This window comes from Gymnoscopelus braueri, assembly GCF_963280865.1.
Source record: "Gymnoscopelus braueri genome assembly, chromosome: 23".
Classification (NCBI taxonomy): domain Eukaryota; kingdom Metazoa; phylum Chordata; class Actinopteri; order Myctophiformes; family Myctophidae; genus Gymnoscopelus; species Gymnoscopelus braueri.
In genome coordinates, this window is record NC_137625.1 from 27,449,148 (window position 1) to 27,474,803 (window position 25,656).

At 40.9% G+C, this 25,656-nt stretch overlaps 2 protein-coding genes across 2 annotated transcripts in view; both read left to right on the forward strand.

The window, feature by feature from the left end:
* Positions 1 to 912: 912 nt before the first annotated feature.
* Positions 913 to 25,320, forward strand: dyrk2 (dual-specificity tyrosine-(Y)-phosphorylation regulated kinase 2). The gene is made up of 7 exons (XM_080420834.1): positions 913 to 1,041; positions 6,289 to 6,368; positions 14,068 to 14,401; positions 16,123 to 16,286; positions 17,557 to 17,946; positions 21,183 to 21,273; positions 21,392 to 25,320. Exons 1-7 carry the CDS (start codon positions 993 to 995, stop codon positions 22,018 to 22,020), a joined length of 1,737 nt encoding a protein of 578 aa, XP_080276960.1. The 5' UTR covers positions 913 to 992; the 3' UTR covers positions 22,021 to 25,320.
* Positions 2,052 to 25,656, forward strand: part of LOC308079380 (ras-related protein Rap-1b) — a 323,403-nt gene continuing 299,798 nt past the window's right edge. The window contains exon 1 of the mRNA XM_080420843.1: positions 2,052 to 2,056. The gene's annotated coding sequence lies outside the window, so the exon portion shown is untranslated. The remainder of the gene's footprint in view (positions 2,057 to 25,656) is intronic.

Consider the following 25,656-nt stretch of genomic DNA (forward strand, 5'->3'; position numbering starts at 1 on the left):
CACACACACACACACACACACACACACACACACACACACACACACACGCACGCACGCACGCACGCACGCACGCACGCACGCACGCACGCACGCACACACACACACACACACACACTGATTGATTGATTGATTGATTGATTGATTGATTGATTGATTGATTGATTGATTGATTGATTGATTGATTGATTGATTGATTGATGGCACAAACAAGGGGTTGAATTCGTTCTCCTGCTATGCCACCAAAATGTGGAATGCCCTACCAAAAGTCGTGAAGGAGTGTAAAACCCTACTCTCCTTCAAAACCACCCTTACCTTCAGGAGGCCGCAATTTGAAACTGCCCCTGTAAAAGTCATAACCCAGAGCCACCCACCCGCCTCGAACTGTTTCCTGTATATATATTTTTTTCTTAAAAAAACAACAACTGCTTATATGGTGTTCTGCATATAGTGTATAACTGTCTGTCATTTAATGTCACTATGAATTGAGTACAAAGGACCCCAATAGAAACAAGCCAATGGCTTTCTTGTTTTTTTTTATTCCTATTAGCTGACCATTGAACTGTACTTTCTGCAAACTTCTAATAAAGTATTCAATCAATCAACCAACCAATCAATCAATCAATCAATCAATCAATCAATCAATCAATCAATCAATCAATCAATCAATCAATCATCAATCAATCAATCAATCAATCAATCAATCAATCACCAAACGACCAAGCGCAGTAACCATGCAACACGTGTCTCCTGGCAACCAACAACAACCAGCCAATCGCAGCGCAGCCGTCTCTCCAGGCTATGGCATCCAGAGACTCTACATTTCTATTTGTGGCCTGGTGATCAGAGGAAAGGGGGGAGGAGTGATCCGAAGAGAAGGAGGAGAAGATGGGGGGAGGAGGAGGAGAGGAGTGGAGGATCGAGGAGGAGGAGGAGGTCTCCTATCTATTTGTGTGAGGCACAGATCGGAGACCACAGAGAGGAGGAGCGGCGCCATGTTGACCAAGAAAGCCCCCTCATGCTCCTCCGAGCTCCTTCCTACCGGTGAGTCCTGCCTGATCCTCCCCGCCTCTCCCCTAACACAGCCCGGCTGCACTGTGTGAGACACACCGCCCTCTAACAGTACACCCAGTGGTGGAAAGTAACTGAGTACATTTACTCAAGTACTGTACTTCAAGTATAATTTTGAGGTTATTCTTTTTTTTTGCTTTACTGGAGTATTTCCAGTTTATTTTCAGTACTTTTACTTCTACTCCACTACATCTCAGAGGCAAATATTGTACTTTTTTTTTTTTACTCCACTACAATTATTTGACAACTTTAGTTACTAGTTACTTTGTAGATTTTGTTTATTATTACAAAACATACATTAATCACTTCAACCCCATATATTTGCCTCCATTGTGAGCTTGTAGATCTGCTATTTTCAAAAGATCTTTATACATTTGACTTCAACTTGTGAAATGGGACATTCTGCATAATGAGCACTTTCTACTTTTGTTACTTTTAAGTACATTTTCATGTCAATACTTTTGGACTTTTTACTCAAGTACATTTTGAATACCGGACTTTTACTTGTAATGGGAGTATTATTTCTACATTGCAGTATTGATACTTTTACTTAAGTAAAAAAAAAAAAAGTACTTCTTCCACCACTGAATAAAACACATGAAATGTGTCTAATTGACGTCCTTCTCCTTTGGAATGACGTCCTTTTGGTTGAAAACACGTCATATTTGTCGAGCAACACGCTGGTTATTCCATAATAATGTGTATTAACGTTATATGTTCTGTAGTAACCCAGTAACTACGCGTATTAACATTACTAACATGTATAATTATATAAACGGCATGAGTCTGTAACGTTTGTATTGCGTGTAAATGTGTCGTATGTGTGTGTTTTGCCAGTTAAATGTGTAATTTAGGTGTGGTTTGAGGTGTTTTTAGCATTAGCAGCATGCTAACGGGCCCTCTGGAGCCTCGGGGTTTCCTGAGGGGAGAGACCCCGCAGAGGGAAGCGGCTCTATAAGCCCCCTGCGATACGAACAGTTATAACACAGTTATGACTTACTTATGATAACCAGTGGTGGGGAAGAGTACTCAAATGTTTTACTGAAGTATCAATACTGCAATGCAGAAATACTCTGTTAGAAGTCAAAGTCTGGAATTCAAAATGTACTTGAGTAAAAGTACAAAAGTATTGGTATCAAAATGTACCAAAAAGTAGAACGTACTAATTATGCAGATTGTCCTATTTCACAAGTTTTCAAATGTATGACATGTAATTACAATGTTTTGAAAACAGCAGATCTACAAGCTCACAATACATTGACACATTGTGAGCTTGTAGATCTGCTATTTTCAAATGGCCGAAATGTACATAGGGCTGAAGTGGTTAATGTGAATTTTGTGATAATAATCAAAATCTACAAAGTAACTAGTAACTAAAAAGTAAAAAGTACAATATTTGTCTCTGAGATTTAAGTGAAGTAGAAGTAAAAGTACTGAAAATTGGAAATACTCCAGTAAAGTAAGAAACATGCCTCACATTTGTACTTAAGTACATTACATAAGTAAATGTACATAGTTACTTTCCACCACTGTGAACAACACAGACAGTTATAACCAATAACAACAACAACACGCTTCATTATCTGCTTATATGTTCCCCCTTCAAGATGAATGTAATGACAAGGAAAGTCCTCATACAAGTTATTATTGATTTATGTACTGATTTATGTACTGGTTACTGGTGTAACCTATTTATTGATCTGTAGTAATAGGGGTTAAGTCCTGTGACACTACCACTGCTGAGGTCTAATGTAATTAATAATAATGATGATATAAAATAAACAAAACCAGTGGCGTAAAGTAACTTAGTACATTTACTCAAGTACTGTACTTAAGTACACTTTTGAGGAATTTTTACTTTACTGGAGTATTTCCAATTTTCAATACTTTTACTTCTACTCGACTACATCTCAGAGGCAAATATTGTACTTTTACTCCGCTACAATTATTTGAAAACTTTAGTGACTAGTTACTTTTCAGATATAAATATAAACGTAGCGTATCTGCTATTTTCAAACATTTTAGTACTTTTACTTTTGGTACTTTAAGTACAATTTGATACCAATACTTTTGTACTTTTACTCTAATTTTGAATTCCGGACTTTTACTTGTAACAGAGTACTTCTACATTGCAGTATTGACACTTTTACTTAAGTAAAACATTTGAGTACTTTTTCCACCACTGAACAAAACAGACACATGGTTAGGGGAGGGTCATATGGGTCTTGGTCTAGCTCCAGAGATCCTCACGACCCCCTCAGTGTACTTTGCAATTACTTTAACTTAGTTTAACCCCGGAGTGTGTACAGATTCAAGGGTCCATTATTTGGTTAGATTTGTGCAATCTCGGAGTTACAAATGGATAAAGGATTTTACTGTGTATACACCTGCAGTGAAACACCAGGGAAAAACTGTGTTTATTCCCCTCTCTCTATGTTTTTAACAGAAAGGTAGGAAGACATTTAAGCAACACATTCAGAAGCAACCTTCCTGCATTCCTACTAGCCTCAGACTAATGTGTGATTTTCTGGGACAGTTTGTTTACGGAGTCCCTTCAGTGTGTTTGTGTGTGTTTTGTGGCCATAACCTTCTTGTCAGCCAATGGCAGATTCAGGGAAAGCTTTCCTGGCTTCAGTACAGAGATTTTATTTTAAGTGCCTGTGGTTCTCTCTTCCAACATGCTTTTTGTCAGTTTGTAGGCCACTCATAGGTTTGAGAATGGACAATGTTGGCCCGCTGGTTTGAGGTTGTGTTGTCGTGGTTGGATTTTAATGCAGTTGAAAGTTGATTTGAAAAGTTGCGGCGAAAGTAGTCAACGGAAAAAAGATTGTTTAAGTACTTGAACCTGTGCGTCCCTAGTCAACTAACCTGAACTAACTATGTATGGTTTAAGTTGTTAACAGACTAAATTCAAACGTCCATGACCTCTTCATGACAATGTGAATTAGCTGGAGAAGCAGATAATTTAAAAGTGTGTTTATCACATGAAAGGGGAAAAAAGTATTCTGGTAATTCTTCCATAATTATTTACTTATACTTACTCATTACAAAATCAAACAACAAACTGCTTTGGGAAATTGTTGGCACAGTAATGTAAAGTATGCATGAGTTGTAGTCCATTTGGCACTGTATGGTCTTAAACACTTTCAACCTGGCATTAGGCCTGTCACAATTATTACATGATCGTCTAATCACAGTTATTTGAGATAATCGCAATTATTTTGTCATAATCGTCATAATCGTTTCCATGTTGAAAAAGGTTCATATTTTCAAACATTAAAAAAAAACAGTGGAAATAGCAGATCTGCAAGCACACAATGTGTCACGATGCGATGCGTTGTGTAGATCTGTTATTTCCACTATCAACGTTTTTTTTTTAAGTATAAAGTTATTAAATAGGTCAGTCATTACTTTGTGTATTTAGGTTATGCGTCATATTTGCCATGTGTAACTTCAAAGCCTAAAAGCCAAACAGAAATGTCGTTATCAACGTCAAAAACACAATCAAATCGTTAATCGCAATTATTTGTATGACAATTAATCGTCAACTTAAATTTGTAATCGTGACAGCCCTACCTGGCATCCCTATTTTGGTACAAAATATCAACATTGTTCGAAAATAGCCGATCTACAAGCTCACATCGCGCCGTGAATGTGACGTGTAGATTGGCTATTTAGACTTAATAGTTGCAAGATGAATTATGTACGGCTTTGATGGTTAATAGTTGTAAGATGAATTATGTAGGGCTTCGGTGGTTAAATGCTTACATTAGTGTTAAAATGCAGAAGCAGTGTTACCTCATACCTCATTACCATGGGTTTGTAATGTGATTGCTTTGTCCAACCCATTGAGCTATAAGTAACTAAGTAAGTACAAGCCTTTACCATGTGGCCCATAAGGTCAGGAGCCTATCTCCTGTTTCCGTAGGGCGAGGCAAATTGATGTACAAGTATCCCTCCTGGACAGTGGTCAAGTACTGTACTTAAGTACAGTATTTTTTACTTTACTGGAGTATTTCCAGTTTTCAGTACTTTTACTTCTACTCCACTACATCTCAGAGGCAAATATTGCACTTTTGACTCCACTACAATTCTTTGAAAACTTTAGTTACTAGTTACTTTTAGATTTAGATTTTTTAGATTTAGATTATTATTATTACAAAACACACTAACCACCACTTCAGCCCTATATACATTTCGTCCATTTCAAAATAGCAGATCTACAAGTTCACAATGCGTCGCATTGTGAGCTTGTAGATCGGCTATTATATCTTTTATACATTTTGAACTTGTGAAATGGGACATTATGCACAATGAGTACTTTTACTTTTGGACTTTATGTACATTTTGATACCAATACTTTTGTACTTTTACTGAAGTACATTTTTAATTCCGGACTTTCACTTTCACAGTCATCAACTATTTTGTATTTTGAATGCTTCAGTTGATGTTGCACTACATGTTTTATACTCTTACTGTACTATTTACATTATTATTTTACTATTATTTTAGCTTGTAGGCAGCTGCACTTTAACAATTATTAATGGGATTCTTATTTATCCCTAGAACAGTTCTCAATATTTATAATTTGGACCCCCATAACTCTGAGAGTGTGCAAATGGAACCAAATGGACCCGTTACAAGTAAAAGTCCGGAAAAGTATCAGTATCAAAATGTACTTAAAGTACCAAAAGTAAAAGCGCTCATCATGCAGAAGGCCCCATTTCACAAGTTTTCAAGCGTATATAACATGTACAAAAATCCTTTGAAAATAGCCGATCTACAAGCTCATAACGCATCGCATCGACGCGTTGTGAGCTTGTAGATCGGCTATTTTCCAAGGATTTTTGTACTAGGTAGATCTGCAAGCTCACAACGTGTCGCAAGCTTGTAGATCTGCTTTTTTCAAAGGATTTTTGTGGGTACCGGTATCAGGGAGGAAAAACTGGTATCGGCACATCTTTAATGTTGCAGGGCCTTACCCCCCATTCCAACCCTTGAGCTATACAGGGAGTGGAACCCCTAACCTTGCTTGCTCGACCCGTTGAGAGAGTTGTTTCCCTGTAAACTGTCAGCCTGTGGGCAGTCAAACAGGTTTGACTGACACAACGTGATGTGATTTTGAGATAAGATACCTGCTGTCTATGGAGAAGACGTTATTCTAATGACTATCCTCTCTGTCTGTCTGTCTGTCTGTCTGTCTGTCCGTCGGTCTGTCAGGTAAAGGGGGTGAGACGGTGTCTCTAACGGCCTCCCCTGTCAGCCTGCCCCTCCTCCACCACAACAACAACCCTCTGACGGTACGTGCACGCACGTGCGCACACACACACACACGTGCGCACACACACACTCACACTCACACACACGCTAGGGCTGTCACGATTACACATTTAAGTTGACGATTAATTGTCACTCAAATAACACCTGGAACATTATTGGAACATTATGAATAAAAAATACATTTATGTTTGCCTCGTAAACAAAAAAAATGCACAAGGCAAATATGAAAAATAAATGACTGACATTTATTAATTTTATACTTAAAAAAAGGTAAAAATTGCAGAAATAGCTTATCTACAAGCTTACAACGCGTCACGAAGTGACGCGTTGTAAGCTTGTAGATCTGCTATTTCAGCAATTTTTATGTATGAACATTTCTTAAACATGGAAACGATTATGATGATTATGACAAAATAATTGCGATTATCTCAAATATTTGTGATTGGACTTATGACCGCAATACAGTACATCAGTAAAATGTTGTTGCCAAATTGAGGTTGATATCTTGGAGGCTGTTCAGTCATCATCAAACACATCAGAAAATACAGGAATAACATCAAGCTATGACCATATCACATTGCATTACATCACTGTCTCCAGATGATCATGCATGACTCACATTACACCATTCAGACAGTAGACCATAATATATTATAAGACACAACATACATTCAGACAGTAGACTATACATTAGACACAACACCTCCATTCAGACAGTAGACTATACAGTTGAGTAGACCAGTGGTTCTCAACCTGTGGGTCGGGACCCCCAGGGGGGTCCCCACATGATTTTTGGTGGGTCCCCAGATAACAGTAAAGTGACAATTTAAGGACCTTGAAAAAAATAAAAAATAAAATAAAAAATTAAATGAAAACAGACCATTACTGCATCAAAATTAATCAACAAACTTTACTACGAAAACTGGTCAAACATTGGCCAAATTGTCAATATAAGAAAGAGGCAACAATTGTGAAAATAGCCGATCTACAAGCTCACAACGCCTCGCGTTGTGAGCTTGTAGATCTGCTATTTTCACAATACATATCTGTGGAACCGAAAATGTAATGCCTCAACTCCTACATTTCAAGTGCTTGTCAGGGTGGGGGGTCCCCAGTTCAAATATGATTATTTTGGGGGGGGGTCACAGCCTGAAAAGGTTGAGAACCACTGGAGTAGACTATACATTAGACACAATATCCATTCAGACATTAGACTATACATTAGACACAACATCCATTCAGACAGTAGATTCTACATTGGACAGACAGTAGAATATACATTAGACACAACATCCATTCAGACAGTAGATTCTGCACCGGACAGACAGTAGAATATACATTAGACACAACAGCCATTCCGACAGTAGATTCTGCATCGGACAGACAGTAGAATATACATTAGACAGCAGATAGCGCTCATAGCGTATGTTGTAAAGGTCAGATGTTATCTATCTTAGCAGGTGTGTTCCAGTGTTGATGCTAAGAATAGCATTGAGCCACTGCACTGTAAAAGTCTGATTGGTTTATAGCCTGGTTGTAAGGACACAAATGCACCGCTACACTGACAAATATTATTGCAGTTGTAATGTATTCTGATCTATTATTAATATATTTATGAACTATAATAGCATAATATTAGCACTGGTGGTAATGAAATACAGACAGATATCCCTTTCTACATGCCTTATTGCTCTAATGTACACGGTTACTTGTAACCATGATAGAAGCAGACAGACTTATAATAGCATAATAATAATAATAATAATAATAATAATAATAATCGTAATAATAACGATAATAATTATAGTTTTAGGTATTAGATTCCTTCCACTGGGTCAAATATTAATTCAGTATATACTGTATATAAGCCAATATGGAGCAGTTTAACTGTAACTCAGGCCATATGTAATTGGACTGCATTTATGTGTCATAATGACAAATGGTGATATATTTATATGGAAATATCTTGTGTTGCAGGCAGGGGATATGTAAATGTGATATTATTAATCATAAACCTATACTCTACTGCCTGTTTTGGTCTGACTCAGGGGTCTAGTAAAGGGTCAGGGGTCAAAGTAAATTTCCAACTTGGAAACATGTTAAAATGTTAGTTTATTGTTAGAAATGCTTTAGCCTGATAACATCATGTCACGTACAGTTACAGTAATGTAAAGGCTGCAGTATGACAGACCTGTATGTTCTGCTGCATGGAACAAAGTCACGTGTGTGTGTGTGTGTGTGTGTGTGTGTGTGTGTGTGTGTGTGTGTGTGTGTGTGTGTGTGTGTGTGTGTGTGTGTGTGTGTGTGTGTGTGTGTGTTTGTGTGTGTGTGTTAGCACATATCTGATGGTCTAAAATTAGTGTGGCAGCAGGCTGTTTGAGGGGTGACCACACAATCACACATACTGACACACAGATCTTGTGTGTGTGTGTGTGTGTGTGTGTGTGTGTGTGTGTGTGTGTGTGTGTGTGTGTGTGTGTGTGTGTGTGTGTGTGTGTGTGTGTGTGTGTGTGTGTGTGTGTGTGTGAGAGAGGACATTTGTGCTACTTAAAAAAATAAATAGCCGATCTACATGCTCACAGCGTGCTGGGATGCAAAGCTATTTTAGAAAAATCTATCATTTTGTGAAAATGATAAATTGTGAAAATTTACATTTTTGAAAATTCTTGCCTTTAATGACAGGCCCAGATTAGAGACACCAGATTGAAAGTGGTTTGTATGTGAAATGAAACTTTTAGAAATGTGTGTATGTACACACATGCAGGCACACATGGTACATATACACAGTAGACAATAGACATACATGTCATCATCGATATGCCAGAAAGAAATAATTTTTGGAACTCAATGCCTCACTACAAATTGAATCATTCAAAGCACAGCGAAAATAGATGCAATAAGTAAAACGAATGGTTCAATTCATACATCTATGCAATCCAGTTTCAAAATGACTATTGCGCTGATGTCTCACTGCATTCACGTGTTGACTTAGTTGCTTTGAACAATCCCAGTTGCAATGTCAATCACACTTACACGATGCGGAGCAAAACACGCTATTGATTCAACATTCAAGTCATACCTCTCCATTCGTGCTGTCTCATCTCTATTCCTCATTGACAGCAAGCCGTCACATTACTATAGTAACCCGACACCGCATGTGTCGAAGGAGGCAACAGATTAGCATTAGCCAGTGGTGGAAAAAGTACTCAAATTGTTTACTTAAGTAAAAGTATCAATACTTGTCTCTGAGATGTAGTAGAGTAAAAGTAAAGGTATAGAAAAATGGAAATACTACAGTAAAGTCAAAATCCCTCAAATTGTACTTAAGTACAGTATTTGAGTAAATGTACTTAGTTACTTTCCACCACTGGCATTAGCCAACTCGGAGAGTGCATAGCATAGAGTGTATGACAGAAAGTTTTCACGCTAAAGAATTTAGTGACACTAACGAAAATCCCCATGGCGAGAATGATGTGCTGCTTATACTGAAAAAGGAGCTCATTCCAGAGGGGATACACAAGGGGTGATAATTTACAATAGGGATTGGACGATAATCGTTATTATCCTTGCTTCTGGGGGCCCCTGAAACAAAATATTTTGGGGGGGGGCGGGGGGGGGGTCCGCGGACAAATACAAATACATATGTACATATGTTTTTTCAAAAACAAAAAACTGTTAGAATTTAGAAGACATTTGTAGAATCCCCAGAGGCAAAGATTCGAGTAAAAAATGTTTGCTTTAAAAAAGATTTTGCACCAAATTTTCAAAGTATAAAATAATGGTGTAAGTGGTTACACAGATGCGTTCCCGGTAGGGGTGTGCCGATACACTAATTTCACGAAATGATACGATACGATATTGGGCTCACAACTTCGATACGATTTCGATACGATACGATACGCACTTTTTTATTATGAAAATATATGGGTGAGAAAAAAAGCAAATGCAAATAAATAATTCTGTTTTTGCATTATTCAGACATGCAAACTTGTAGCTTTTCAGCTACACTAGCCGTTTTGAATCCAAATAGGGCAATAGTGTGACACCTGACCCGAAAAAACAACAACATGTTGTCACCCTTTTCACCTCGGGGCTGTTTGCATGGCTGATTATTATTGTTGTAAAAAACAAAACAAAAATTCCCCCAAAACGATACATATCATCACGAAAACGTATCGCGATATATCGCGGGACGATATATCGGCACACCCCTAGTTCCCGGTTTCAATGGGGTAACACCACGCCACGGTGGACATGTTGAGGCAGGTAAAGGGTAGCTTATCCAAATGGTAACTACAGTAGCTAGTTTGTAGCTGGAACTACTTACTACTGAGAACTCGCCACATGTTTTAATTTTTTTCATTGATGCTCTGCAGCATATACAGTATGCAGTAGTTCCATAGAGAACATGAACGATGTGACAGTAGTTCGGAATTCTACACAAATTGTTTAGTAATGCCTTTTTTTTTTTTTTTACAATTGCTTATCAAGTATTTATGTAAATCATTAAATTAAAAGCACCCTATGCAAAGGCCGGAGCCTTGAATGGTGCTTAGTTTGATCCTAGTGGGGATATCCTTGTGGGGATGTCAAAAGCAATGTTTCCGGGGAAACATTTTTAACAATTTTTTGCCCATGAAAATGTCCCTTTCCCTCAAGGGGCCTGGTCTCCAAAATGTGTGTGTGTGTGTGTGTGTCTCCAGCTATTTCTGTCAGTTATCATGACCTGCTGCTGAACCCACACCTGTTGGGGGGGGGGGGGGAGGAGAGAGAGAGAGAGAGAGAGAGAGAGAGAGAGAGAGAGAGAGAGAGAGAGAGAGAGAGAGAGAGAGAGAGAGAGAGAGAGAGAGAGAGAGAGAGAGAGAGAGAGAGAGAGAGAGAGAGAGAGAGAGAGAGAGAGAGAGAGAGAGAGAGAGAGAGAGAGAGAGAGAGAGAGAAGCGGGTGTGTTGTGTTAGCAGTGCTGTTCTGGCAAGGCAGGAATAGAACTAGCAGCCTACATGAATAATACAATTAGCACTCCAAATAAAACCCTTGCAACCCAGTTCATTCATTAACCCTTGGGCAAGGCAGAGGCAGTACTGCCATAACGACACAATACGGAACACCACACACACACACACACACACACACACACACACACACACACACACACACACACACACACACACACACACACACACACACACACACAGCTCTCCACTAACCACTTAAACCCTCTATACTTAGTAAACTAATGCTTTGTTGACCCACTCTTTGGTCCGCTCTTTCCCTCCTCTCCACACCAAATCTCTTCACTGAAAACAGTAGGTCTACAAGCTCACAACATGTCACATCGCAAAACACATTGTGTGAGCTTGTAGATCTACTGTCGGTGGCAAACGTTCCCCCCCAAAAATAACGATGCTATAAGGTGTAAGTAGTTAAAGTAGTTGGATTATATGGCCAGTAAAGGGGTGTGTGCATTGTGTAAATCTTTAAATCTTCTTTGACCTTAGAGTGACCAGAGCAGTGGTGGAAAAAGTACTCAAATGTTTTACTTGAGTAAAAGTATCAATACTGCAATGTAGAAGTACTCTGTTACAAGTAAAAGTCCGGAATTAAATATTTACTTGAGTAAAAGTACAAAGGTTTTGTATCAAAATGTATTTAAAGTATCAAAAGTAAAAGTACTAAAATGTTTGAAAATAGCAGATCTACAAGCTCACAACGCACGTTGTGAACTTGTAAATCTGCTATTTTCAAATAGCCTATATATAAAAATAGGGCTTAAGTGGTTAATGTATGTTTTATAATATGATAATTTATATCTGCAAAGTAAGTTTTCAAATAATTGTAGTGGAGTAAAAGTACGATATTTGCCTCTGAGATGTACGTGGAGTAGAAGTAAAAGTATAGACAATTGGAAATACTCTGGTAAAGTAAAAAATACCTCCAAATTTTACTTAAGTACAGTACTTGAGTACATGTACGTACTTTACGCCACTGGACCAGAGTGAGCAAACTAGCACTAACTCCATCCACTTTGCTGCAGCATGGAATCACACAATCCCCTGTTGTTGTTCCTATGACAGCGGTTACCCTGGCAGCAGAGATGAATAGCAAAACACATTGTCTGGAAAGAGAGAGAGGAGACTAGAGGAGATACAGGAGAGCGAGAGAGAAGCGACAGAAAGAGAGTGTAGAAATTATGTCAGTTTTCAGATCTGCTGGTAAAAGAGGCAGTGTTGATTTCGTTGACTAAAACTGTGACGAAAAATGTTCGTCGACTACCTTTTTTCTCTGACGAAAACTAAATAAAATAAAAATAAAAACTAAGCTACGATGACTAAAACTAAGACTAAATATATTGACAATTTCGTCGACAAATAAAAACTAGACTATCCAGTTGATCCAGTAGAACTAAAAGTCAAGTCATTTTATGTTTTGGTTGTGTTCGGGTGTGTTCAGAATGATCTACAAGCTCACAACGCGTCGCAGCTCGACACGTTGTGAGCTTGTAGATCTGCTATTTTCAGCATGCAACCAAGTGTAAAATCGGCTATTATGACACCATTACAACACCATCAAGGCTCCGCCAAAATACATTTTAGTCGACAAAAAAGAACGTAGATTTAGTCGACTATAATCTTATGATGTTTAGTCAACTAAAACTAGACAAAAGCTAAAACATTTGATTTCAGATGACTAAAATAGGACTAAAACTAAACAGAATTTCATTCAAAAGACCATGACTAAAACTAAATCAACATTTGCTGTCAAAATCAACACTGCTCAGAGGCCTGTAGTTTGAGGGTAGTAAACTGGCTCAGTGTTTTCACTCTGTTCCATGTAGGTATGGACAAATATCACAAATACAAATACCTCAATATCAATATTGGGATGATTATTATAGCATTGTGACGCTAATATCAATTTTATTTTGATTTCATTCAAAAATAGGGAAAATAGCTGATCTACGAGCTCACAATGTGTCGCATCGTAGCTTGTAGATCTGCTATTCAAAATTTAAAATACAATAAAAGCCAGTGTTCCTCTTCATTAGGCACCTTTTCAGCATGGTAGTGTAGCACCCGCTGTACGGACTCTGCTGCTGTATCAAACATACAAACCCATTCAATTGTGCTGCTGACTAACAGAGCCTAGAGGCCAGAACTAGAGGCCAATGAGGTTGTTGAATGCCGTATAGCAGTTTTATATAACGGTAAAGTTGTATAACAGTTTACAGTGTACTGTATTTAGAACTGTATGACACCGAAAGTTTAATGGAACAGTATGACTGAGTACATTTAACCCGCTTGTATCAAACTAGATCATGTGTCTGTGTTGCCAGGTAACTTATTCCTAAGTCATTTTGCTAAGTGGTATCTAGTCTTGCATAACCAGACCGTCAGAGAGCTCCTGAAGAGGCAGTTTGTTAGGCGGAGTAGGCCGAGCTGTTCTGTCTATGCAAGGCTAAGTGATGTCAATGGCCACTTTTGTTACTTTTTTTTAGCTTTCTTTATTAGGTTGAGGGAATAATTAAGATGGCAATTTGTTATGTATTTATGTATTTTTCCAACCGTGTACCATGACGTCATGTCCCGTCCACCTTCCACACCACAATCTATTATCTATCTTTGTTTCTCTTTCTTTTATTGGGAGTCCTCCTTATCCTCCGTGTTCAAGTCATAACCCAACAGGAATGAACCTCTATCTTTGTTTTTCCTTTCTTTTTGTAGGGAGGTTCTAAACCTGCCATGTCGGAACACGCTCAGGTGGGGTCCCAGCAGGCCCAGGTGACCCAGCTGTTTGAGGAGAACAGCAACAAGCGTCCGGTTCTGACCTCGCAGCCTAACGGGCTCACTCCGCGTGGCTCCAGGCCGGCGCTTCCTCTGCCTGACCGCCAATCATCATCCTCAGAGCCCGCCCACTGTCGCCAGGGAAGCAGCACGTCAATCAAGTCGACGGACAGCAAGTCGAAGGCCGCCCCCATGACCCCGGATCAGGCCATGAAGCAGTTTATGTCCAAACTCTCCTCCTTCGAACATCATGAGGTCTTCAGCTTCCCTGAAGGTATGGTGTGCGTGTGTGTGCGTGTGCGTGTGTGCGTGTGCGCGAGAGACTCTTTATCTATATTGTAATTATAAGAGTAAATAGCCTGAGTTAACCAATAGGTTCATAGGTTTGTCACGATCATGACATTTCCGTTGACGATGAATTGTCATACAAATAATTGTGATGATGATTTAATTGTGTTCGCTGAAACGTTTCTTAGCTCTTTGTACAAACTAAGAAATGACCGGTACCAATAATCTAAATAAATAATGTGCTATGGCCAAAACAGGCCATTATATTTACAATCTCGCAACATACTGTACATCTGACGATTATGCAAAATAATTGCGATTAGCTCAAAATTAATTCTGATGCAACATTTATGTAATAATTGTGACAGGCCTACCGAGTCACACGTAGACATGAACAGCAGCAGCTGTTACACGCATGTGGAACACACACCCGTGCACATACCCACACAAAATGCACACAGCAAGAGCAAACATGAAGCCCTAGGTTGGTCTGCACCAAATTGAAGGGTTCCTTGTAGTTGGTCCAATTTAATTGGATAAGTACACATCTGCACTGCTGTCAAAACAGGTTTGATTCCTGGGCTGGGTGGATTTTATTTACACAGTCGAGTCCATTTATAGACATGAGGACAGCGTTCATACCAACATAGTGTTGCAACTCTCTCCAGTGCATAAAACAAACGCACCTCTGCAGTGATGTCATGACAGACACAGATGTTATCAATGAATTAACGCATCGTTGGGGGTGTAGTCATTATTACTATGAAGTCTGTTTATTTTTATTTAACTTGTAAGTGATAACAGGAAATAAATATCCTCAGAGCATGTGTGACGGCCGGGATTTGAACTCGGGTCTCCCGCATGGAAAGCCGACATCTTATCCACTAGCCTAAAGGGGCATTCTCTGTCCTGATTTATTTGTGTAATTATGTAACTGCATAACATGCCGAGGTCAGAGTTCATATACCAACATGCTGAGGTCAGAGCTCATACAGGAGAGGACTTATGGTGCATTCGGTCGGCCCTCGTAAACTTCTGAAGTCACATTGTCAGGTTGTATTTATCAGGTGTTGAGTGCAGGTGGTCATCAGCAACTGGTAAATGTGTCTATGAACAATAGAAGTTTCACCAATGACATCGCCCTTGGCAAGTTGTAAATGGTAAATGGAAGCCTGGCATAAACTCTGTTGTTTGCCGTCATTACACGTAGGCTGTTAAAATAATTTGCAACCATTGTGCTAGATTAATGGAAGTTATATGGGCATTATCCTGGGTCATTATTTACCAGTCGTCCACCATGTGCTATAATGATACGTCACAACTCGTAAACTCTGGTATCAGATCAGATTACCAGATTTGACCACTGGTATTTATTTGCCTTTGCCAACTTTCTGGTAGCAAAGTGGAAAATTAATGACTTAACAAGTTGACGAGGACAGGCCTAATACAACAATAGTAAGGAGGACAGACTTCTTACTACTTCTTACGTCTTTGTCCCATGAGTCTTTGTCCAATGAACCAGGCAAGCAAGGTCAACAAATGCATGAACGAATACAGCACAACGAATACATGCATGAACGAATACAGTATGAATTCAACAAATGATAAATATCAATTATAAATGGACCATTACAATGACACTACTGGTCATCTTAAAGACTAGCAATTCCAACCCCCCTCTGTCTCTGTCTCTCTCTATGTCTCCAGTGTATTTCATTGGTCCAAATGCCAAAAAGCGCTCAGGTGTGATGGGCGGGGCTAATAACAGTGGCTTTGATGACGACCAGGGGTCATACGTCCACGTAGCGCACGACCACATCTCCTACCGCTACGAAGTACTGAAGATCATTGGCAAGGGGAGCTTCGGACAGGTAAAAATGCTACTGCTATAACAGTACCAGTACTACAATTACTATTAACACTACTACTACTAGTGCAGCTTGACTACTATTAACACTATTACTTGCATTACTACTCAAAACACTACTACTACTACAATGTTACTATTATAAGGGTGTTGATGTGTCTCATTTTAGTGGTAAATGTATTTTTATTCAGACTTGACGTGGCAGAAAAAGTAAGGGATTGTATGAGAGATAATTACAAAATCAGCTGATTTGAATGAACAACAGGTGAGTTGAGACTTTGAAAAGACTTTTGAAAAACTAAAGTCTGACACCTTCTCACACTAGAAGTCTTTGAAAAGACTTGAAAGGCTGGTATCTGACCGATATGTGTGGTGTGGCCACAGGACCGGCCCGGGACTGGTTGATACTAATTATTATCATTATTATTTTTTAAATGTACCTATGTCCATTTTTTTGTATGTGTGTACTGTATGTGATTGGTGTCCCTGGATGAGGTGGGTGGGTGGGGAGGGGATGAAAATGGGACAGGTCAGGTCGTTTGGCCCTGTCCTACCTGAAACCCTAATCCTTGGACTGAACTTGTGAACGTCTCTACAAAGTAATCCTCCTTCACACGCATGCACGCACGCACGCACGCTGCATGAGAGAAGGGAAGAGCGGGATCACTGCAATGCTGCGGCGTGCCGGCTTTATTGTTTACCAGTTTGCTTCCTGTTTGGTACTTGAGAGAGCTCACCTATTGGCTGTTGACAACATTTACGTCATTGAACTTCAGTCAAGACTACAACGACGTGTGATAATATCAAACATGTTTGATATGATCAGAGCTCGAGACAAAGACTGACTTAAGACTGCTCAGACTACCACCTTATACCAAACAAACGAGTGAAGGGAGCGCCGTCATACATCGTGATTTTATTCAGACTTGTCTGCGAGATGTAGATCAAGCATGTAGATCTGTTATTTTTGCCCAATGTTTTCCCCAGAAAAGCATCCAGAATATGGATGCTAGGGTTCTTCTGGTTAACCAGTTTCAACTTGGCGTCTCTGTTTTGGTCATGACATGATAGGTGAAAGTTTTCAAAAAATTGCAGATCTACAAGCTCAGAATGTGAGCTTGTAGATCTGCTATTTTCTCTATTTTCACACTACACTGTTATACAAGGAAGTACAAATATAGGGCTCAAGTTTAAAATATTTCGAGCGGTGGTGATTCCACTAGTTCTGACGCTCTCCCTCACTCTCTTCTCCTTTTTTCTCATCCTGGTTCCAGGTCGTCAAGGCGTTCGATCATAAGACTCACACCCACGTAGCGTTGAAGATGGTCCGCAACGAGAAGCGGTTCCACCGGCAGGCGGCCGAGGAGATCCGCATCCTAGAGCACCTCAGGAAACAGGACACGGACTCGTCCATGAACGTCATCCACATGCTGGAGAACTTCACCTTCAGGAACCACATCTGTATGACCTTTGAACTCCTGAGCATGAACCTGTACGAACTCATCAAGAAAAACAAATTCCAGGGCTTCAGCCTGCCTCTGGTCAGGAAGTTTGCTCACTCCATTCTCCAGTGTCTGGATTCTCTGCACAAGAACCGCATCATCCACTGTGACCTGAAACCTGAAAACATCCTGTTAAAACAGCAGGGACGCAGTGGCATAAAGGTTAGTACTGCTGCTTGTACTGCTGATGCTAATACTAACGCTACTCCTACTGGTACTAGGGTTGGGATTCTTTAGGATTTTTACGATTCCGGTTCCTTAACGGTCCGGTTCCCTTTAACAATTCCTATAGGGGGTTCCAAATGGACCCTTACAGGTCTGTAACTCTTGAGAGTGTACACATGGAACCAAAATGGACCCGTTTATGGTGGTCCTTGAAATTAAAAAGTTTGAGAACCACCGGTATTGTAATTGTATCGCAGACGTGAAGTCCACATACTGACAGTGTGATAAAACCGGTTCCGGAAACGGTTTCAAATGTGATGGAACCGATTCCGGTTCCTCAATGTTGGTTCCTCAACCCTAACTGGTAATACTACCAATGCTTTCCACAGGCCTGAGATATACATGAGGTGGGGCTTGCCGGCACAAAATGGTTTACTAGATGTTTTGAGTTGTTGAAAACCTTCCATTAATTTTACATATACTGTATTTAGGTTTCTAGGCTCTTTCTAGGTTTTTTTTAATGAAAAGCTCCAACACCTGTGCATATGGGAACATTACTGGTACAACTCCATTCATCCATATTCACACACATGCAGCCAGGTGCTCCCCTTTCAATCTGAAATTAGATGCAAAATAAATCCATAATTTTATGCTGAAAGAAAGATAAAAATGTATTTCTTCTCCCTCAGCGCTCTACTTGTGACCCCTGGAATTGAGAAAAAGCGTGAATATATTCTCTGCATTGTCTCACTGTTTGCTTGCAAGTGTAAATTCAAAACAAATCAACTGACGTGTAATTATTGAGGCTTGTACATTTATTTATTCGCCACCTGTGGTGTTTTGCATCTTCCTCATCCTTGCGTCTTATTGTCTTAAAACATCTTTGATTACTCACGCCTGGGGAGTAAATACATGGAAGATTAGTAGTCTTACCTTTGTCAGTTATTCTGTCTTTCTATCTGCCATGCACATTGGTCAAGTTACAGGTGTGCTGAATAACACTTGTCATGTAGCTACCAATATAATTACACAATAAGGATTAAGGAGATCGAGTTGCTTTACCTGGTCTGTGCTTGTAAGTGATCCAACTGTGTCTTCTAGCGTAATACCAGAGAACTTCTCTCTATCCCTGTGTTTCTCTTACATCCCGTGTGTGATTGTTACATGTAGTAGTAGACCTTTATCACACATTATTCTGATTGGTCAATCGCTGAATTCAGCTCTGTGTTATTTCTGGATAATGACCGATGAGCTCAATAGCACACCTCTTTCTAATCGAAGACTCAGAGCACCTGCTCATATCAACCTGCGCTGCTTGATTTGATGCCGTATCCAACATGACAGCCATGTAAACAAACACACCATGTCATTTACAACTAAACGTTGCTCTCAAGAATGTTTTTGAAAACATTTGAAGTGAGAAATAGACAATGCAATAACCGAAAAGTTATTCTATTTGATCCACTACACTTCCTTGTTTACCAAGGCGACCGTAGCGCTACAACGGCAAGAATACCAAAACACTCGCCCCAAAACACAGTCGCCCCGGTGGTATTCTAAGCAAATCCGGTGGTATATAGAATGGGGGCGAGCGTGTTTTGGGGCGAGTCTTCCGGTTACCTTATGGAATGAGCTTGCAGATCGTCTATTTTAGGCAAAGAGATTTATGAAGGGGGAAAAAGGAGCGGAATCAGTACAGATTACAGAGCCCTGGGAGACCCCGGTCAACTTAGTGTATATACTAGGTTTAAGTGGTTAAACTAGACACCAGGGAAAAGAGCTTGTGTTTCCAAAACACTTGCATATTGCCAGAACATATTTGAGATCCCAGACCCAGGGTTTCCCCACACCCTATGAACACTTTAAGGTGACTCTCCACCAAACAGACTACTTCAGACTACAACAGACTGCAACAGAATGGTAGTCTGTTGGCAAAAGTTGGCATTTAATTCAGCAAAAGCAGTCGGCCGATGCGCACTTTGTTGTGCTAATGCGTTGAGCTGGCAGGCAGGCCTGCCAGTGTTGCCAGGTCTGCTTATTATTATAAGCGACTTTGGGCTTGTTTTCCTGTAAAGTCGCTTGTTAATATTCATAGTTGCTGGTTGCTTTTGTTTGGGCTTGTTTCTGAAGTTTAGTTGCTTATTTGGGCTTGCTTTCAAGATTCTTTTTGAAAATAGTTGATATAATAGGGCTCAAGTGGCGAAACTGGTCGCTTCTTTTGGGCTTGTTTTCATAGACCTGGTTCCTTGTTTCACTCACAGAATCTGGCAACACCGAAGCCAGCTCGGACCAAACCTTCACCCCCCTCTCTCCCCCCTCTTCACTACCCCATGGCTACCGGGCCAACTTTGGGCCGACTACCAGTCGGCCCAAAGACTGAACATGCTCGTTTTCTCGTCGTCGGGTCGATAGAGGTCCCGACTCGACGGACTTCGAGTCGAGACCTCGTCGTTCCGGCAGCAGACGCTTTCCAACGCCTCCCGCCGCCGAGTCGGGACTAAATCGGTGCGGTTGAGAGCTGCCTTTATATGTACCGGTACTGTACGTCATACAAAAATACTGTGATGGTTGTTAGATTTTTGGAGCATGGTATTGCAATTCACCTTTGTTTCCCATTACTGTAGGTTCCAGCATACTGTATATGGGGACTGTTCTCTGAGTCAAAACTGGCTGAGGCTGCATTTAGTTATCATGCCGCACAAACTAAGTTGGACCAAACTGCCAGAGGATCTGAGGCTTGCACTAACTACTTTTAAATCCAAGATAAAAAAAACTACTTTATTTTTGCCCTTTACTAAGAAACAAATTCAGCTTACAAATAATTCCGTATCTTTCTGCTTATTAAAGAGCTGGAGAGAGGAGGAGACCCCTGCTACTGAACAAACACTCTATAGTTTGGATCAGAATATAGAGTTTTAACTTTTTAACTTGTTTATTTTCCTGTGTTTTATGCTTTCAAATGTATTGTGTCAAAATGTCTTTGAATGCCTTCTTATGCCTTAAGCACCTTGAATTGCCTTTGTGAATATATCAATTTGTGCCTTCGCATGTAGAAATAACACAACATCTTTCCCTAATTCATCACAATCTTTTCTGCTGAAAATGCCGTCATTCAGTGAACACAAAAGAGCCCTGAACAGCTGCTGGGACTGCCTAGAAACAGACATCATTCGTCACCATCTCTCTCCCTCTCTCTCTCTCTCTCTCTCTCTCTCTCTCTCTGTTGTCTCTAGGTGATAGATTTTGGCTCCAGTTGCTATGAACACCAGAGGGTTTACACCTACATCCAGTCCCGGTTTTACAGAGCACCAGAGGTTATACTGGGTGAGAGACTCATCCATGTGGTGGAATAATGACAGAAAACCAAAGCATTTACACACTTTATTGACATCTCTATTTTTTAATGTCACCTCTCGTCTCCTCTTCCTCTCCTCTCATCCAGGTTCTAGGTACGGTATGCCCATAGACATGTGGTCCTTGGGTTGCATCCTAGCGGAGTTGTTAACGGGCTATCCTCTGTTGCCGGGCGAAGACGAGTCCGACCAGTTGGCGTGCATCATGGAGCTACTGGGCATGCCCAGTCAGAAGCTGCTGGACGCCTCCAAGAGGGCCAAGAACTTTGTGTCGTCTAAAGGTTTTCCTCGTTACTGCTCCGTCACCACCCTGCCGGACGGCTCCGTGGTCGTGAACGCCGGGCGCTCCAGGAGAGGGAAGGTCCGCGGGCCGCCGGCCAGCAGAGAGTGGGGCACAGCGCTGAAGGGCTGCGACGACCCTCTGTTCCTGGACTTCATCAAACAGTGTCTGGACTGGGACCCCGCGACCCGCATGACCCCCGGACACGCCCTACGACACCCCTGGCTCAGACGACGCCTCCCCAAACCCCCCGCGGGAGGCGGCACCTCCTCCTCTTCATCGGCCGAGAAAACCTCCTCCTCCTCTTCCTCTAAACGAGAGGGAGGCATTTCCTTACCGCCTCATTCTTCCTCCAAGGCCAGGACGAACCTTGCCAACATCACCGACGCTAACGGAAATATCCAGACCAGGACGGTTCTACCCAAACTGGTGAGCTGAGACTGGACACACTGGGAGGACTGGGTCTGTTTTCAGTCAGGCAGAAAACTGGAGAGAAACCAGTTTGGTTTTATAAACCCATTTTTGGATTGGGTTTGAAACCTGGCTGTGGGGTTTGAAACAGTTGGGGGTTTAGACAGCCTGTGCTTTGACAGAACCAACCACCATCATCCAGTGGATATGACCAGTTGCCCCAGAGTTGTCTCGTGGTGTTTTCTACTGGCCAAGAAGACACAGCACCTTGGTGGGGTGAGAACTGGACAGTCTGCGTGAACTGGTTTGGGGTGTGTTCAGTTCAGACAACCTGAAGTGGTGAGACAGTTTATGAACAGACTCACTTGTAACCTGCCTGTTGAGCTCCGACAATCTCCAAACACACACACACACACACACACACACACACACACACACACACACACACACCCTGACACGGTGTGTTTAATATGGTGCTGACAAGGGACTCTTTGAAAACCAGGTGTTACACCGTGATGGGCATTGTTTTGCAGGATGTAGCAGTGCAAAGCAACAAGGCAGGTGCACCGACAGAAGCGTGCTAGAGCCAGTGCGATGGCCGCGCTGTTAACTCGGCACCATCTGAGTTGGATACCGATCAGTTATAATCTATTTAGACATTGCATATAGAATTTGAGTGTCTATATTGTCGAAAAGTGTATCTGTGGTTTGCAGAAATGTACAATGCCAATGTTTTTATCTGGCGACCAGTAGCGTTACATGGAAAGAGCAAAGACCTAAGTGTATCTTAAACAAATAGATAGGCCTAATGTCTCCCATCTTAACTTTGGGGCTAAGGCAAAGATTAGCTTAATAAACAACTTTCTAGGTCACGGTTTTGCTAGCTTATCCAAAAAGTAACAAGACGACTCGATCTGAGCCGCGTATCAGACACACAACACTATGTGGCGTAGGATGTAATGGACCGGGCCCAGGTGAAACACCTGTTTTTTAGGGAGTACCATGCTGAAGAAGGGGACGATGCTTTAGCTGGCTAGCCGTGAGCAACAAGCGATTAGCTGGCTAACCGTTAGTATACTATCTGTAGCTACCCGATTGGTAATGTGCTAGCTGTTAGCTGGCTAAATATGGGACCGTACCTATGTTCCCCAGGTTCTATGTTCCCCAGGTTCTATGTTCCCCGCAAAAAAGGTTCTATGTTCCCCACTTACCAAAAAAGGTTCTATGTTCCCTGGGTTCTATGTTCCCCTTTTACCTAAAAAAAGGTTCTATGTTCCCCGTTTACCCCAAAAAAGGTTCTATGTTCCCCATTAACAAAAAAAAGGTTCTATGTTCCCCGCTCACCCAAAAATGCTGGAAACATACATTTCTAATTTCCAATTATTAATAACATCTCTGAAAAAACACAACTGAACATAATGGGGAGAAATTACTATCAGAAACTTGCCCGCCCCTTTCCCCTGGTGGCCATCTTGGTGATATAGAGCACCTTGTAGCAACTGATAATGTAATAACGACGTAATAACAGTTCATACTATAATAAACTAAATGTCATAAAAGCTCATAATGTAATAAAATCATGAGCGATAGCGCAATAACAGGTTTTTGCATAATATAATAACGTAATAATTTGTTACATTAAGATTTTGTTTTTATATAATTGTTTTTGGCTTTATCTGCCTTTTATTAGATAGTATACAGTAGTCTGAGAGGAAATGGGGAGAGAGAGATGGAAGTGACACGCAGCAAAGTCCGTCGGGATCGGGAGTCGAACCCGCGACACGCTGTGCCCGGACCGCCACGCCAGCCGTCCGGGCCATAACTGGTCAAATTGTTGAGAAAAGTGTTACATCTTATAATCAGTATCAGTATCATGGTCAGTGTCATGGTCAGCATCATGCTCAGTTTCATGGCAAGTGTCAGTATCATGTTAGTATCATGGTCAGTATCATGGTCAGTATCGTGGTAGTATCATGGTCAGTATCATGGTCAGTATCATGTCAGTATCATGGTCAGTATCATGTCAGTATCATGTCAGTATCGTGTTCAGTAACATGTCAGTATCATGGTCAGTATCATGTCAGTATCATGTGTCATGTCAGTATCATGGTCAGTATCATGTCAGTATCATGGTCATATGATATGACCATGTGATCATGGTCATATGGAAAGGCATGGCGAGAGAGTATGTTTTACCCCCTGTCCGTCCGTCCGTTCGTCCGTCCGTCCGTGTGTGTGTCCTGTCCGTGTGTTACCAGCTAATCTCCGGCACCATTGGCCCGCTTGCTGTGAAACTGTGCACACACACTCCCTCGATACCAATTCAGAACCTCTGCCCCAAATTTTTCACATGGGCCTGTTATAGCGCCACCAGGAGGCCAATTTGTGCAAAACCCATTTTTTTACATTACTCCCACAGATTTTATCCAAACGTCATGCAAATCGGTACACAGTATCTCTATAGTCATGTGATCAACCCGGATCTGTCCGATTTCCCATATTCCATCCTGATTGGCTAAGGTTGGCTTCCAAAGTTTGCAGGATTGGTCCGTTTTGAACAAAATGCCTCGAATCATGAACGCAGCAGCTTGCAATTTCTGTGAAATTTCACAAGCACATTCCCACTAGGCCGAGGAAGAAATGCCACCTATTTCACATTGGCCTGTTATAGCGCCACCAGCAGGTCTAATTTAGCAAAACACATTTTTGGAACAAAATGCCACAAATCATAAATGCAGTGTCCGATTGCCGTGAAAGGCCTAGGAAGAAATGGCACCCTTTTCACATTGGCCTATTATACCGCCACCAGGAGGCCACAATAACGTACCTGACCTGGCGTAGACCTGTGCTCCGAGGAGCACTTTTTCTAGTAACTTTTTTTATATGCTTTATAAATTAAGCACTTTGAAACTGAAGATGATGGCCAATGTTGATGATAGTAAAAATGATAATAATATCGTATCGATATTGTGAGCCCAATATCGTGTATCGTATCATATGTACCGTGAAATTAATGTATCGTGACACCCCTAAATAGATTTTGAGTCATGTCAAAGAAGTTTTCAAAACATGATATTTTGACACTTTAAAAACTGAAAAATTACAAATAACTAATGGGTATAAATTATACATGTATTTAAACCTTTTTAAATGTCTCACCATTTCCTGCATTTTTGGGTGAGCGGGGAACATAGAACCTTTTTTTGGTTGAGTGGGGAACATAGAACCTTTTTTAGAACCTTTTTTGGTTGAGTGGGGAACATATAACCTTTTTTTGGATGAGTGGGGAACATAGAATCCTTTTTTGGTTGAGCGGGGAACATAGAACCCGGGGAACATAGAACCTTTTTTGGGGGGGGAGGGGAACATAGAACCTGGGGAACATAGAACCTGGGGAACATAGGTACGGTCCCCTAAAGATCACCTAGCCAGCTAAATCTGTCTTATGTGCACATTAGTTGTAGCTATCTACTTATTAAATAGCCTCCTCTTTAAGTTGTAAGTCTGTAGCTATAACAGCCTCCTAGTCCATTAGCCTGTAAGTTGTCTGTTATTGCTATTGAGATGGCTAGCTTTTAACCTGCTAACCCTTAGCCTATACTGTCGCTAGTGGTCTGTTCTTTCTCGCCAGACAACTAGCTTATAGCCTGTTAGCCATAACTT